Source organism: Motacilla alba, chromosome 24, assembly GCF_015832195.1.
Source record: "Motacilla alba alba isolate MOTALB_02 chromosome 24, Motacilla_alba_V1.0_pri, whole genome shotgun sequence".
NCBI lineage: Eukaryota > Metazoa > Chordata > Aves > Passeriformes > Motacillidae > Motacilla > Motacilla alba.
This window is the reverse complement of record NC_052039.1, coordinates 2,890,115-2,906,992: the sequence shown is the minus strand read 5'-3', so window position 1 is coordinate 2,906,992 and position 16,878 is coordinate 2,890,115. Positions and strand designations below refer to the sequence as shown.

The 16,878-nt window shown below is 49.9% G+C and overlaps 1 protein-coding gene across 8 annotated transcripts in view; it reads right to left on the bottom strand.

The window, feature by feature from the left end:
• The window catches only part of LOC119711303 (protein CEPU-1), a 363,561-nt gene that overhangs the window by 21,399 nt on the left and 325,284 nt on the right, over positions 1-16,878 (bottom strand). For all 8 annotated transcript variants that reach the window (XM_038161307.1, XM_038161311.1, XM_038161309.1 and 5 more), the window contains one exon: positions 6,783-6,908. In XM_038161307.1, the coding sequence (XP_038017235.1) occupies positions 6,783-6,908 (126 nt within the window). The remainder of the gene's footprint in view (positions 1-6,782; positions 6,909-16,878) is intronic.

The window sequence follows — 16,878 nt, the reverse complement described above, 5'->3', positions numbered from 1 at the left end:
ATAAAAGTACATAATCTCCCATTGCTTTGAACAAGCAGGAGGAACTAGGGTGCATCAGGAAGGGAAATGCTAAAAGAAGCTCCCCACATGTCACGCTAACCAAGTTTTAGTCATTCCTTGGCAAAAGAACAACCTGGAGCCCATGAAATGATTCCACCAGATTCTGTCCCCTGCTGGGCCAGATCCCTCTCCTATGGGAGCTGATGGGGTGTGGATATTCTCAGTTTAGTCAAAGAGAGAACAGAGAGCCTGGGAATCTTAGACGAAAGAATTCAAACAATTATTATCTCTCTTTCTGTGACCATTGTTTATAGTTATGGTTCTTCGCAGCTTGCTATTCATAGCCACCAATAATGTGAGACGTCTCTACTTTGAGACCAATCGGGTCCCACTTATTGAGTGAGACTATAAAAGCTCGCTGCTTCTTGCTAATAAGGGTTATTCTTCTTGAGCCTTCTGATCCACCTGAAGACTGAAGTGTTTCTTTCCGTCCCTGACTCAACAGCACCAATGGGGAAGCTGCTGCCATTCAACAGGCTGAATATTTCCCCTGATCCCTGTCAGGATCTTGCTGGCAGTCATATAGGTCCACACTCTTCTCAAGCAACCCGTGGCAATGCCAGTTGCCTCCACCACCACAACCACACAAAAAAACAGTGCCCATCACAAAGTCCTGCTTCTCCATGGCCACTTCTCCCTATTTATTTCTCCTATTTGTATACCCTACATGATACAAGCAGAGCTGGACCACTGCTGACCCTTTGCCCGGCTGCTCTGTCTGGCACATGCTGATTAAAGGAGTATCAAAAGTGGTGGCAGATTTACAGGTTAACAATGATTTAGTGGAGAGCACTGCAGCCAAATTAATGCCGGCTATAATGTAGTTTACCTCATTAAACAATGCACACCAAGATCCTGTCTGTTGTAAAACAATTGGTCTCTGAAGCCTAGTGTTCATCTTCCAGGGTTGCTGGGAGATAATAAATGGGTAATATTCCGGCGATAATGGTAATGGAGTCACGGCTCAGAGCTAATATTATGGCAAAGCAGTAATTATTTCAACAGTAAACAAGGGGATGGTTGAGCTGCCGACAGGATTGGAGCCAGTTGAAATGCTCCAGTTAATACAGTGGAGCCCAGGCCTGCAACTGCCTCTAGGAAGGAGGACAAGGTGCTTGGCCATCAAGCGTGTCAGTTGAACCTCTGTTGAGTCACCCAGATACCAAAAGAAAGGAGGGACACATGCAGTTAAGTGAGGTGGGACAGCAAGTACAACATGTTGGCCATTCCATGCCATGCCATGCCATGCCATGCCATGCCATGCCATGCCATGCCATGCCATGCCATGCCATGCCATCCCATCCCATCCCATCCCATCCTATCCCTGCAGAGCTGGCAGCTCAGGCTGGGCTCTGTGCTCCATCACACAGCAGGAGCACTCGCTTCCTTTCTTTGACACACCACTCATGTTGGCTCAAAGCAAATCTCCAAAGCAGAAAAGAGGCAGAGCAGAGACACAAGACCCGGGATGAACACAGAAGGAGCCTTACACAAACCATCTGCTCCCTCTGAGAGGTATTTCCCTGCTAAAAGGGCCAGGAGAGGACACGGCTCTCTGGTCTTCCATTAATGAGGTGATGTGAGGACAGGCTAACGGGAGCAATCTCACAGCACGTGCAGCTGATCAGGGTGTAGGAACAAGGCAGCACAGAAGCAGGCAGAGATTTTCCCACCCAAGTGGATCGCCCTTCTCCCTGTGCCTCCCAGATAGGCTCCAGATCTGATGTCCAACCTATAAATATCCTCTGTCTCCTCTCCAGGGAGGATGAAGATGGCAGGCCATGTGCCTAATGGACAAACCCCTGAGACGGAAGGATGTCTCCCCTTCCCAGGGACAAGCGCCTCTTCAAGCTGAATAATTTTTGCAGATGTTTGCCCTCTTGTTTTAAGCCTTGCCAAGAGCCAGGGAGAATCAATATACCCAAATATACCAGACTTCTCCCAGAGTCCCTTTGCTGGTTTGCTGCTGATGTATAGACAGATGATCTCATGAGACCTCTGCCACATCAGGCCACCGTGTCTCATCTATCTTAAGTGCGTATACGAGCTGTGATTACTGCTGCGTCTGAGTGCCTCACGTCTGGAATGTGTTTATCCTCCCGCAGCTCTGTGAGACAAGGGACTGCGATTGTTCCTCTTCCAGGGAGGCCGTGGAGGTTAAACAGGCTGATCATGGGGGATATCCTGGATTGGCCACATCAGGATCCTCCAGGCATCTCCCCAGACTCTGCCTTGTAGCACTGAAGCATCACCTGCCCCATAAATGACAGCTCAGCTCAGCTCAGGACTCCAGCTCTGCATGGGATCCAGCTTTCAGCACCCAGCTTAATCCTGAGATTAATGAGGGATTCCCACCACACAGACCTCTCGATCAGACCTCTTACAAGTAAATACACCATCAGCCAAACCATAATGTTTTCCTACCCTGGCAGCCACTGTCTTAAGCCTCACACCAGAATCCATCATACTACAGCAATAATCAAAAAGCAATTAGATAAAACCATGGCAGGAAAGTCCATCAAGGGTCATTAAGGATGGCAACTTGGATGCAGCCTCTGGCTTGGGATGTCTGTGAGTGGCAGAGTGGTGTGGAAGGAGGGATCTGCATGCACACACCCAGTTTTACACCCTTTCCTTGTGCCCCTGGCCCTGTTACAGCCCCACTTGTCTGCCCACACAGCCCTCCTCATCATTACTGCTAAACTGTGCCTGCTCCTCCTGGGACAGAGGCTGCAGAGGCTTCCTTGCTCCTGGAAGATCCCTCACTTCAATTCCTTGGCACATTTCCCAAGCTTAATGGGAGGCATGACTAGTTTTGTGTCTGCAGCACAGATAAATATCCCCTGGATAGCTCAACATGGTGCCACTCTCTCTGCCAGTGCCTTGGCGTCACCCTGAGCCCAGTGGCCTGGGATGCTGTGCTTTATCCCAGCCAAGAAACATCAGCCTTCATCCACCGAGAGATGAAAACTGGCCTGACAATATGACAATCGCCATGACAACATCAGTTACCCCCCAAATATAAATAAAAAAGCCCAGTAACTATGGAAACACCTGAGTGACCAAAACTAGGCTATTAACTAGAAGACCTCGCCGCAGTTTACAGACAGCATCAGCACCGCGAGGCTGGGGACTGTAATCCAGCCAAAGACTCAGAAACACAGACATGCTCTGCACCTAAGGGTGCAAAATGGATGTTTATGGGCACACACAGTGTCGCCTTTCAGACCTCTTAGTCCAGGTCTGTGCTACTTCTACCTCCTCTGTGCGCATGCTGCTGCCTTCATGCCAGGTGTTACATCCAGGCCGCTGTTATCTATGTAATTCTCTCCCTCTTTGCCTCTTTTGCTCCTCCCTTCACCCTCAAGATATCTCTCTTAATTGCCATCCCAAGGGTCTGGGCCCCACAGGGGTGCCAAGAAGGGATGGATCTGCCCCATCCCATGCCAGATCTTGGCACCTCACAGCAGTTTCAGAGAGTTGAGTTTTGAAGCCCCAATGCCTGGCAGCTCTGCTGGTACTTGTGATGCCAGCTGGAGCACCCAAGCCCAGGACAGAGCCTCAAAGCTGTTAAACCTCCTCTGCTGAGGCAGAAGAAGCTGTGGCTCCAGCAGCTTTGCTTCTTTTTCCACCTCAATCTGTTCAGCTGCGTTAACAGGAGTTGCAGTGGGTTAATACAGTATTACTGGGAGGAGAAATAAAATAAGACAGAGAGAAGTGAGGCAGAGGGACAGAAGACAGGCTGTATCACACCTTATTTGGACTGGCCACAGTCTCACAGAACACTTCTCCAGAGCCAGCAGCCTGCTTTTATTCATGCAGAAGGATGAGGATGGGCACAGGTAGGACCAAGGTCTGAGAAGTTCTGGGCCTCTGATGGAGGCACCAACAGGGCCAGCATGCCTGCATTTCACAAAATCAGAAGCAGAAAACTTGCTTGCTCAGGTCCACTGAGGTCTTGAGTTATACCATGAACTCAGTCTCCTCATCCCAGCTGCAGGAACTCCTCCAGCCCCCATACCAAAGAGAGCTTCCAAAATGGGCTTCACAACTCCTAGAACATGGCAACAGCTGCAGGCAGGCAAATTCAGCAGAGTTTACCAGCCCAAGCCACTGAATGCAAATTCATTGCAGCAGAGACAGAACAGCCAAGCAGCCAGAGGAGCCTGGAGTAGCTGGCAAAGGATTTTAAGTGAGATCAGTCACTGGGGAGCTGGGCTGCTCCCAGTGTATATCCTCTGAAAAGCCTTCCCATGCACTCCCTGGTGAGCAAACACTCTTATTTGCTCCATTTCCCACCAAGAGGTACACTGTGTGCTCGCAGGTGCCGAGGAAATCATAAAACCTGTGAAGTGCCTTTGCACAGAGCAGCACTCACCAGTGTCATCTTGGGGACCAGTCCTTCAGCTCCTGGTACGGCCGTGCCTGGCACACACAGTGCTGGCACAGCCTGTCCCGAGCAGCACTGCTGAGAGCCACTTCCCCACCCGCTGTGTGAACCCTTAAATTATGCATCAGCACTCTCTCAAACAATTCTCCCTCATCCCTTTTCTCCACCCTTCAAGAGAGATGGAGGAAGATGGTGAGAAGGAACAGGAGGCAGCTCGCTCAAGACTTCCCATGGGATGAGTAGAAGAATAACAACCAAGAGGGGCCAGCAGCAAGCTTTGGGTTTTGCTTGCCCCAGCACTCTGAATCAGAGTATATCCTACATCCCAGATCTGCTATAGCATCTCTATGAATTTTCTCTGGCTCTCGTTTCAGTCCTCACACTCCTGATCTTCCTCTTTGCTGTGTGTGGTGAATGCAAATTGGAGAAGTAGAGGTTCCCCTTGGTGGCTTGGCAGACCTAGAAACAGAGGAGCTGCCCACGGAGATGGGCAGCCATGGAAGTTGTCCTGGGCCACCTCTGGGCTCATCACCCTCCATCAGCAGGAGACCAGGCTCTGGTAAATCTCTGTGATCATTTGTTCCCTTTGAGTTTTGAAAGCAGAATGCCTAATCATGGCCAAAATCAGGGAAAGAGCTGCTGCTGCAAATTACACAGCGCCACAGGTAATTTCTGATTAGCTCACTCTTCCTCTCCTGGTGCATCCTCAGTTTCCATAGCAGCTAAGTCCTAAGTAAAATGGAAACATCTGGTTCAAGCGCATGTAAAGATTCCCTGGGGAAAAAAGCTGCTGGATGGCAGCAAACACAGAAAATAGCCCTTGTGAAAGACAGAGGCATCGGGAACTGGGAGCCTGGTTAGGACAGGATGGATGGCATGTGGGAGAAGGCAGCAAGGGGCACATGAGTGGGAGACAAAGGTTCCAAAGGTTCTGGGGAGCAGGAGAGGATGTGGGAAGGAGAGTGGGGCTGTGGAAAAACAATATGCTTGTGAAAAACAGGTACTGAGGAGGCTGAGGAAAACAAAATATGTTGTCAGGGTAGACAAGGGGAAGAGTAGGAATAAGAGGCTTCAAGGTGGGAACACCTGGAGACTCTCAACCATAAATGCTACCTGACGGTGACACACAGTGATAGCCACTTTGATTCCATAGAGAAATGCTCAGGGATGGGGAGGAGCACATGGATCCATGCACAGACCCTGACCAAAGCCACCAGCGCAGAAACAAGACCACCTAGAGTGGATAAGCCGAGATGTGCTCTGGGGGAATAGTTTGTAGAGGCACCTGTCAAGGGAAGGGGCTGAGATGCCGCCAACTCAGCTTGCTCTGCCTGGGCTTTGCAGAGTGATGGATCCGGCCCAGCCGTTCGCTCCAGCACAGAAAAATAGCAAAAAATCAATGGAGCTGCAGCGAGACACCGCAGCCCTCGTCAGGAGCTGAGCAGGGAGAGCAGCCACGGCGCCATCCGCCACTGCCGCCCCTGCGTCGGCTCCTTCGGCTGCCGGACAGCCTGGCCGGGCGTCCCCGAGGAGAGCTTGAGGCAGTTGTCTGGAATGACAGCCCACGTTGGTAAAACCTCAGGGGAAGCACAACTCTGAGGTGGAACTGAAGCGCTTAGACAGGATCAGAGGATCAGAGGCAGGCATTGCCGCTTGGCCGCACGGCTCATCCCACCCGGAGCCTCCGGATCTCACCTCCGGCTCACCCACGAGAACCTCGCAACTGCCTGGGAATAACAGGGCAGCAAAATGCAAAGCAAGTGCCAAAAAGCAGCTGGGAAAGGGGGTTGAAATTATACGGTCCTGCACGCCGGGGAATTTGCTTCCCAGCAGTCACACCCACACAGTTCTGCTGAGGGTTTGCTTACCAATTAACAAGGCCACCAATTAATGCTTCATGTGTTTTCCTGCTCATTTGCACTATTTACAATCCTCCTTTGAAGCAACCTGTAAGAATTGCCTGAAAAAATTTCAAAACATGGCCAGACAAGCACATTCAATGTGCAATGAGAGTGCCCCATGCAGGAACTCCATGATCTTTGTGTGTCCCTTCCAACAGAGAGTATTCCCCGATTCGCTAAATCTCTAAGCACAACAACCCCAACCTGGCACCTACAGCCAGTCCTCCACAGGACCAAAACCATCAGCTCTTCTTCCAGACCACCAGGATGGACGTTCCTCCACCAAAGTCACCAAGTCCTGTGTTGAGTCACATCTTTTTGGTGCATTTCACCTTCTCCTGGCAACAAAACAAGCCACCAACCCCTCCCCAGCCACTCACAAAGACTGCTGTGCCCTTCCCAAAATATTTCTGGTAACGTTTGTTTCTTACCTTTGGGTGAGATGTGTCTCCAGGTGATTGTTGGGTCTGGCCTGCCCGTGGCTATGCAGGTGAGGCTGACGTTGCCGCCCTCATTGATGGAGATGTCAGAAGAGATCTCGGTGATTTTTGGAGACACTGCAATGACGCAAATAGGAAAAGGAAAATGAAACTGGTTCTGCTTCAACTCAAATCATAGACTGTGGGTGAAGGAGGCTGAATTTCCATCCTCCCTCTGCTTTGACAATTTTTGCAGTAGCCCATCAGTCTCATCTGACTTGGCAGGAACAAACAGGGAAAAGAGGGGGCAGAGAAGACACAGCTGAAGTGGGAAGAAACTGTAGCCAGAGGGGATTCAGTAATTTTAGGGAGGCTTGAGAAACTCCTCCGTGGTGTGAGACAGTACTTCTTCCTACCCCACTTCCAGCATTCCTTCTGTCCTCCTAGCCATGACAAACCCTTCCCAGCAGAGCTGCATCTTCCTGAGGAAACATGAGTCGCCCCCTTCAAACTCCTGCAGCTTTTCCTGCAGCTGTGCAGGCTCTCTGCCAGGCCCTTGTAAGCACAGGAGCACCAAGAGGAGCTGGGCATGAAGAGAGAGTCTGCTGAGGAGCCTCTAAGGCCAACCACCCTGGAAAGGAAGGGAAATTCTGCGGGGATGAAAGCCATCCCCCTGCACTGGCACTGCCACCCAGAGCACGCAGCAGTGAGTCAGATATGGGGGGGCCAGGCCCCAGGAGGGGACACAGGTACAGGATGGGGGTGATGAGCAGGGGGCTGGGAAGGGATGAGGAGCAAGCAGGGAGCACTCAGCTCCTGCTGCTGCATGAGCAGAGGACACAATGTGGCTGCTGGGGAGGGCTGGGAGATCTTCTGGTGGGGATGCAGGAGGGAAAACCATCAGCTGCTGTTATCAGCCTGCACCTGCAGAATATAATAAAGACTGTCACCTTCTCGGGTTTATTTCCAGACTTTCTCCAGAGCCTAGCAGGCACTGACGCCCTGCTGCAGTGCTCTGCAGGAGAGCCACAAATCACCTGCACCTTCCACCCTTGCTGGGAGTGCCAGACTCATCACCCCACTCGGGGCTGCAGCCCAACACCCCAATTCCTGGCTTGGACCCCACTCCTGAGGCTCCCTTCCCTTCCTCTCCCCACCTCCCACACCTTCCTGGGCTGTGCCAAGCAGGAATGACTGCAATGGCCTTGCACGCAATGCCTCTGCTGTGCAGGTAAGTAATTTATTGATCCGTAAAGCACTCCAAGACGCTCTGGAAGGGATTATGTCATGCCAGTGCCGTGCAATAAAATAAAAAATGATGGATTTTTTGTGAACATGATGGTGATTTAGGGTTTGTAGTTGGAAGTGTAGTTAAAGTACATTTTAAGTGGAAATCAAGGTGGGTAATGAATTATTCTCTGTTTTGAAGGGCTTCTGGGAGTTCATTTTTTTGCTGCTCTGGGCACAATGGCTAATCTGCTAATCATGCACTGGAGAACAGCTCTGGATCAGCTGCTCCCAGACAGAGGGGGCTCTGGGGCAGGACAATGGAGGGCACAAAGACAACACCTAAAATATATTAATATGCTTCAGTGTCACGAAGGGGACAGCACATTCCTCATGGGACCACTCAGAGCTGAGAATGCTTTGCCCATGGCCAGGTCCATTGAGGAGATGCAATTAATTACAACGTCGTTATGATTGCCCCACTGTGTTCCGGGTGAGGCTGGGACTGCCAGCTAGGAAATCCATGTGTGCTCTGAAAACACAGAGCGTGTGATCTCCACAACAAAAACTGGCCAGGGGGTATTACCATGGTCGTTTTGGAGAGGTGGGAAGAGCCAAGAGGAGGTGCAGTGATCGCCCACCTCTGCCTGGGAAGCAGCAAGAGCTTCCAGCTCTAAATCCCAAAAAACAAAAGCAGTATCCATCATCTTTAATGTGCTGTTTGCTGCATCACAGAGGAACCTTTCTGATGTTTTTAACTGCTGAATCCACATCGACCCAATTCAGCTTGTTTTGCAGAGGCTTTAAAAAAAGCAAGTCAGACTCTGCACTGCTACTCTGGGACTGCACAGACCCATTTGCACCCACCCAGGTGAGAGACAAAAATCAACTGACCAGGTTATAAAACATAATTAAAACAATTTAAACTTGGGTTTGATTGATAGGACAAAGGGGAATGCCTTTAACCTGAGGAGGGTTGATTTAGAACAGGTATAAGTTTTTTCCAATGAGTGTGGTGAGGCTCTGGCACAGGTTGCCCAGAGAAGCTGTGGTTGCCCCATCCCTGGAACTGTGCAAGGCCAGGCTGGACAGGGCTTGGAGCAGCCTGGGATAGTGGAGAGTGTCCCTGCCCACAGCAGGGGATGGAACTAGAGGTTCTTTAAGGTCCCTTTCAACTCTAACCTTTCCATAATTCTATAAAAAGCAGCTCGAACTGCTCATGCAACAGGGGAAAAGTTCACCATACTCTGGCAAGCTCAGGACATTTTGAGGGAGACACAATTTACTGTGGCCCATCTGGAATGAGAAGAGGCAAGAACATCTGGGAAGCAAACCAGAGAAACGTCACGGAAGCTGTTAACTAAGTCTGGAATTGTCTATGCAGTGGTAGGATTTAACACAGTGGTTATTGTATGCTAATTAAATATTTGAATATTTTACTGCACAAACTATTCCAAATGCCTTTCTAGAGACACAACAGGTGTTTTGTAAGGCTTTTACCAGACTAGGGAGGGAAATCTTAACAAATAAATGATCCAAGTATACATTTAATATTATTTAACAATCACTGGCACTTCCATTCCCTCTGCATTAAAGGACTTTCACCAGCACTTGGCATTTCTGCAGCAGTGGGGCAGAGGAGACATTTCCTCTGCCGAAAGCAGGACGCAGATGGAGCTGTGCCCCTTTGGGAATGAATAAATAAATAAGGCTAAGTAAATGCAGGCTTCCCAGGCGGGAACCCTCTCCTTGCGGGCAGTCCTTTTGTGTTCAGCATCTCTCTTGCTCGGAAGTGATTAAACATGGCAGCACTGGCCAAGCTGCTCCGGTGACACTGCACAGATTTCCCCACAGGCAGGCTGGTGCTTTATTGATCCATCTCTTTCTTTTCTCCCCCTCCATCTTTGTCATGGTTCTGGGGAAGGTCTCTGGGTGCTCTCAGTCCCCCGCAGGTGCCCAGGGCATGCCCCCAGCTCGCCCCAACATGGTGCACACAAGGAGTCCCCAGGACAGAAAGCAGCTTACTTAAATATTTAACCAAAGCATATGGTGAGCTCCACGTTTGAGGGTGTTCAGGCAGGTGATAGATGTCTTTCCGGATCCAAGCATATGTGCCTGCCGACACACATCTATTCCCTGGCGCACAGATGCCCTCCTGCCACTGGCACAGATGATATCCCTGCTCTGCTTTCACCTCCAAACACCCGCTCCTGCCAGCACAGGTGTGCAGCTCACAGATCCCATGCCTGCACATCCTACAGAAGGGCTGCACGCAAATCTTCACATCCTGGGAATGTGGTGGGGGTCCCCGGGCATTTCTGCCACCTCCTCTGCTGCCACTCCCATGGCACCCACCACAGTCTGAGGCCTTCCCTGACTATTCCTCCAGCTGCCTTTTATAGCTCATCCCAAACTGTATAAACATCACCAGCTTTGCCTCCTTGCTTGGGCCCTGCCACCTCCATTTCCATCATCATCAGCTCCCCACCCACCTTCCTGGCATGTACTGACTGTGCTGCTTGCCTGGGCTGTCCTCTCCCTGACCCCCTGCCCCCACCTCTGTCTCCTGACACCCCAGCACCCCAAATTTCAGCCACGCAGCAGGCTGAGTGGAGGGTGCATCTGGAACAACTTCTCCAGCTCAGACTGGCAAGGGGACTAATCCTTCGTTAAGGAGCAATTGCAATTTTTTGCCTTAACCATCCCCTTTCTACCCAGTTTTGGGAGCCAAGAAAGTAATGCAGAAATACAGCTGTGATTTTTCCAAACCAGCAAACCCCTTCTGGTGTGGGAGTGAGGCAGAGCAGGTGCTTGTCCCAGCCAAGGGGCCTCAGCACCTGGGACAGCCTGGGAGAGAGTGGCTGTCCTGGTAAGCCCAGCCCTGCTTCCCTTTCATAAAACATGCAAACCTCCATCTTCCAGCACGAGCAACATCTGCTCCAGATCAAAGGAAACAACAAAGAACAACTATAAAAGTGTCCAGAAGAAAGAAAAAGAGGGAGAGCCAGACTTGCGTTCTGCAGGCGATCTGTGATGTGCACTGGCAGCTTCCTGAGCATCAGCCTGACACTGCTCCTGCTTCTCATAACAGGAGAATCTCCTGCTTCTCTTCTTCTTACTGCTGTCACACTCAGAGTTCCCTGTGTTTTACAGAGTTTGCTGCCACGGGTCCTGCCACTGGGATTCAGTGAGGGGGAGTCCTGGGTGTCCTATCCCCGCTCACAGCAATGCTGAGTCAAACCGAGCCCACCCTCAGGCAACCGAGGGTCTGCCAAGGACAGGGACCCAGCAGCCCCAGGACTCCTCCAGGCTGTAACCAGAGCACTTTGTAGCTGCCAGGTCAGGAGAGGGTGCAGTGCTGGCTGCCACAGTGCCAGGCACCTCCATGGTGCCTCCTCCCTCTTTTGTGTTCCAAAGCTTTCTGCCTTTAGGGAGCAAATTGAGAGCCCTGTGCCTTCAATTACAGGTGTATTATAATGGGCTTTTAAATCAGTTTGTGCTGCTCTAACACAATTATAGTTAAGAGAAAAGCAGAGAGGGTTTTGTCTTTCTGTCATATCATACTTCCATAATTTCATCCTTCCTTCATATCATCCTTCCATCATATCAGGAGCTGTTTTGAGCCTGTCCAAAGGTGTGAGGAAGGGCAGACAGAGCCTCAGAGCCTGCTCAGTCACAAAGGTTTGTAAAAAAACCCCTTGTTGGTGCCTATCCTTCTTCCCAGGGCTGCCTGGACCGGACCCTGGGTTGGCACCACCACCCCCTTCCCGTGTTCAGCACAGCTTCACCAAGGGACCAATCCCCCTCTTCACAAACCTGGCAGCAGCCAAAGCCATGAAGAAAGAAGGCTGGAAACAAAGAGGACATACATAACGACCTTAATAAGCAATTAATAAATAACTAATGACAATTGCTCGTTCTAAAGCGAGGCGTAATGAGATGTGTCATACGGCACCGAAATGTGTCTAAATGATTTCCCAAGTAGGTAACGGCTCCTGTTGCAGGGAAGCTTGGAGGACACGAGATTTTTTACACCCTCTCTGCAGCAGGTTATACAGCACAGCATCATAATAACTCAGAGGAGGAGGGGGAAACAAGACGTTCCCAATCATTCATTAGTAAAGTATTTGTGAACGCGGGTATAATTCACCGCATAAACAGCAGGGTTTCTGCAGACAAACTTTATAGCTAAGTGCCAAAAGGGAGCCCAATCTGATTCCACTTACGACAGCATAAATCAGCACTACTACTGCAGTCAACAAGGGATACACCACAATAAACATGGCACAATAGGAGAGTCGGGGCTCAAGCACAAGGCTTTTTCCCTGATTTCTGGATGGGTCCAGGTCATGAGACTGGATCAAGAGCAGCTCCCTAAGGAGCCAGGGTGCTGCCTCACTAGATTCACTCCTGTGCTTTCAAGACTCTGAAGGGGTCTGCATCATTTTTCCTAGAAAAAAATGAAGAAAACACCTAACACCAAGCCCCACACCTGTGGGGAATCAAACCAGAGTTTCTTAGCATGGCTATTAATGAGCAGCTTGAAGAGGAGGCAGAATCCCTCCCTCAGGTTTGGAAGAGCTCTGTGTTCCTGTTACAATGCCTGAAGGAAGATGTGGCACAGCTCTGGACTTCGTTACCTCCTTTAAAATGAGTCTAATAATGCTGAGTGAAAAGAAAACAAGAAGAAAGATATAAAAGCAAAGTTTTTCCATTATTATCCATGAAGAAATGCAGCCAAACAAGGAGTGTTTGGCAGTTCAGCTCCCTGTCTAGACAGATCTCATTTTCAACTCCACACACGCTGCACGGATCTAGTTTCCAGTTTTTGCACCCCGAGCCACCTGGGATTCCCCCTGTAAGCCAAGCAACGCCTTATGAAAGGCAGAAAATTGAAGGATCTCGAATCCTTAAGACACCTGCATCATTTTTCCAGCATTATTGACACCTCTGCTCAAGGCACGACAGCCTCTCTCACAACTGCCTCCAAGGCGACCATCAAAGTGACAGTGACTGTCACACCCTGCTCAGGGGATGCAGGGTCCCCAGCTCCTCTCATTCCACTGGGTACCAGTGAAATCTCCATCAGACCCTTGGGAAAATCCCTGCGTGGGGATGAGCCAGAGTGCGCAGAAAGCACCCCAGAAAGTTTGAACACGACTTGCGGTTAATACAAAGCTTGTCAAACCCATCACCTCGAAATGCTGAATGTCTTTATTAGATTCCTTTATCTCCCCCCAAGATCGGAGGGACACGACGAGATGATTCTCGGCGGAGATGTCATCATCCAGAAACTAATTAAAGGCTGCGCGGGAAGTCGGGCCACGCACACTCTGGAGAACAAAACGCATTAGCAACCCGAGTCAGGGAAAATATTACAAGTGAACTTCAGATCAGAAAGGGTGAGCGAGGGATTTCACAGCAGCTCTCCTCTCCCCATCTTTCCTCACACTCATCCCTACACTCCCTCGTCCTCAATAGGTGACCCCAGCTTGGAGCTGATCAGAACCAGCCTGGGACCTGGGGGATGCAGGCCAACAGAGGATCCCTTCCTCCACCCTGGGAGAAAAGCATGATTTGTGAAATTTCCTTTATTTTTAATCATAGAAAAGCATCCTTGCTGTGGGTCAATAAGTGCAGAGAAGGATGGATGGATACCGGCTCTGCCAGAGTGCTCCTGGCAAAACCCTTGGTCTCATTTGGTCTCATCTCTCCATCAACGTAATGACAAGAATTCCTCATCCTTGCAGGCTCATGAAAAAGACAACGACATAAGAAATTATAAGATACCCAGAACCTATGGCCACAGAAACTGGACGTGGGGGCTTTTCTCCATGAGGACAGATGCACAGATCTAGTCTGGGACATGTGGCTCAAGTGGATGTACCTGCAAAAGCCCTTCCCAGCCAACCTGGAGTCTCCAATAGACAGCAAATATCATGAAATTGCTCATCTGATCCATCAACACACACTGTCCTGCTAAATTCTGCACAAACCCCCAGCTCTCCACCCCACAACCAGCCAGAGTAGCTGTGCCCCACCCTCCTGCTCCCCACTCTGCTGCTGGAGAGCCGGGGGGGCTCTCCCTGTCTCCTCTGTCCATGCAGAGTGGACATCACACCAAAGGCTGAGCTTGCCAAACTGCCCCTTTGCCACTTTACTCCTCAAAAGGGACCTGACAGGAACAAAAGAGCTCAAACATCCTTCCCAAAGATAAATCAGATGCTCTAATGCAGCCTGCATCTCCAATGAATACAGGGCAGGTGTCTCTGAAGTGAAGTATTAGTTAAAATGATGCTCTTTAAATTACATTTCGGCTATTTCAGGCAGACAGGTTGTGTGTGGGTTGGGCTGGGTTTTTTTATGATCTATCTAGAGGCTTAAAAAGACACTGAGAGAAATAAATCTCCCTTCCATTAAAAACACACTATGCTCTTGCATATTTGTTCTTATCTCGGCGCTCTCGCTCTCGCGCTCCCTCTCCCTGGGCTGGAGCACAAAGTAAGTGTTTGTGATTACACTTCCACCCTGACACTCAGCTAATTTGAGGAGCTGCCAGCCCGTGCCCAGGCGGAGCACACAGCTCGCCCACCCCCGCAGGAGGATGAGCTGTGCTTCCCCAAATGCCTCGCTGGACCCGGTGCCTTTACTTCAAAAACCAATGAGATTTGTGGTGTTAATGTGGAACCATGCGAAAGTCCCAAGTTTTGATTGAGTTTATTTGCATCTTCTGAGTCTATCCATGCCCTTTTTGCCTCATTTATCTATTTGCATCCCTCCATTGCCAGCGCTGCTGGTCCCCAGACAGCCCCTTTCTTCCCATCCTTCCCGAGCTCCAGCTCTTCCAGGTGACCCTCGTGCTCCAGACAGGGCTTTTACTTCTGCTTAGGCTTCTTCCCATCTTTGCCTTTGACTCCACTTAAAAATTAATGGATCAGGCAGGGAGCACAGCCCTGTTATTGTCTGATTAGGTGGTCTGGAGGCTGCTACTTACGCTAGACTCTGCTTGTCTGGGAGAACAGAGTGGGAGAACAAAGCTTGTGAAGTGGGAGAACAAAGCTCGTGAAGTGGGAGGTCAGCAAGGACCAGCAGTTCAAAATGAACCACAGGTGAGGTGATCCATGCCTCCATGTGCTGCCACTCCTCCTATCCCCATGGGCACACATCACTCCAACAGAGGCAGGTCTATCTTCCCAAAGATACCCTGATCCATTCCTTACTCCTCTTAGTCATTTCTTTACATCCCTGCTTTTTCAGTCTCTCCTTCTTGGGCTCCAAGAGACCCCACCTTCCTCACCCCTCCCATGGAATATTGTCCCTCATCCTATCCCAAGGCATACCTCTAGGTCAAATCACAGCTTCCCCAAGCCCAGAAGACCAACCCAAAGTTTGGCCAAGGGTGCCAGGAGTGCAGATACCAACGATCCAGAGTCTGTGGGATGATGCTCACTGTCCTTCCCAAACCTTCAAATGTGGTTTATCCCTATCGTCCAAACTCTGGGAGATAAGGGAGCGCTATTATTCCCACTTCACGGATGGAGGAATGAGACCCAAAGATCAAATGGGCCAGAAGAGCTTGCTCAGATCAACGCTCTGCAGCACCTGCCTCTCAGGCTCTGTGGAGCTTGGAAAACCACGTTAAAAAGGCACAGGGGGAGTAAGGGTGGCTGCCAGGGCAGGTATTTCCATTGGGCTGCACAGAGTGAGAGCTCCACAGTTAAAAATCAGTCATCATGCCACCGAGACACAGCTGTGTATCCCTGTACATAAAGGGGCAATTAAAATTCCAATCCCCAATTTCAACCCAACCAAGCAACATTTGAGAGAGCTAAAAGCAAAGGAAAAGGAGAGAGCGATGGTCCCACAAGGGAAGGATATTGATGTGCCTGGAGAACGCGGGGGCTGTTCTCCTTTCCCATTAGGACTGCTCCTTCATTTCCTGTTCCTCCTAAACAAAGCCCTCGAGCCTTCTTCTCGACCACACTCGTGCCTCTGAGAATGCCAGAAAAGCCACAGGGAATTATCCCCGCCAGAGCATCCTTAATTTCCCTATTTGTCTTCCTAATGCCCAGCCTCATCACCAGCACCATCTATTCCCCATGTGCTCCTACTTTACATGGATGGACTATTTTTACCCCATTCTTCCCATGCCTCTTTTTCCTCCCATTTAATCATTTTGGAGGCTTTTTATCCACACTTTCCTTTCCTTTCTTTCCTCTTTCCCTTTCATTTTTAATACCTGTGGTTCTCCGATTCAAAATCATTACTGTTTTTAACTTGACTCGAGCCTCTTAATTAAGTTACTTTCCATTATTTTTTATCTAGTCCATTTGTCTACATCCCCCGCACCCTCCCTAATTCTCCCTTTCCTCCCCAAGGCAGGCTGGGTATGAAATCTTACATTTCCATTTGGCTAACAATCACTTTGAATTTTTAAATGCTATTAAATTGGATCACACCAGTCACTGGACTGGAGTTGTCGAGCTGTGATATTTACTCGCGCCAGTCAAAGGGAAATGAAATTGTGGCGGCGCGGGGGGGAGGCGATGGGGGAGCCCAGATTTATTCTGCCCGCGGTCCTCGCAAACAGGCACAATCCCCTCGGATTCCTGAGCGAGTTCAAAGGAAACTCTCACGCTCAACCATGAATGTATTGTAATGTCTTTAATAAATCAATTACTTGTTGGCAGGGAAGTGTCACTGCATCTCCAATCCTTGTAATCACCTCAGCCTTGCTGTGTTTTAAGTGCGGAAAGCCCATGGAGGTAGACGGGGAGCCAGGAGCGCTGTCGGCATAGGGCAAAGCACAGAAAGCTCCACTCTGTCTTGCCAGGGAAGGCCAAAATGTGCAGAAAGAATTTGCATCATGTAAAAACACATG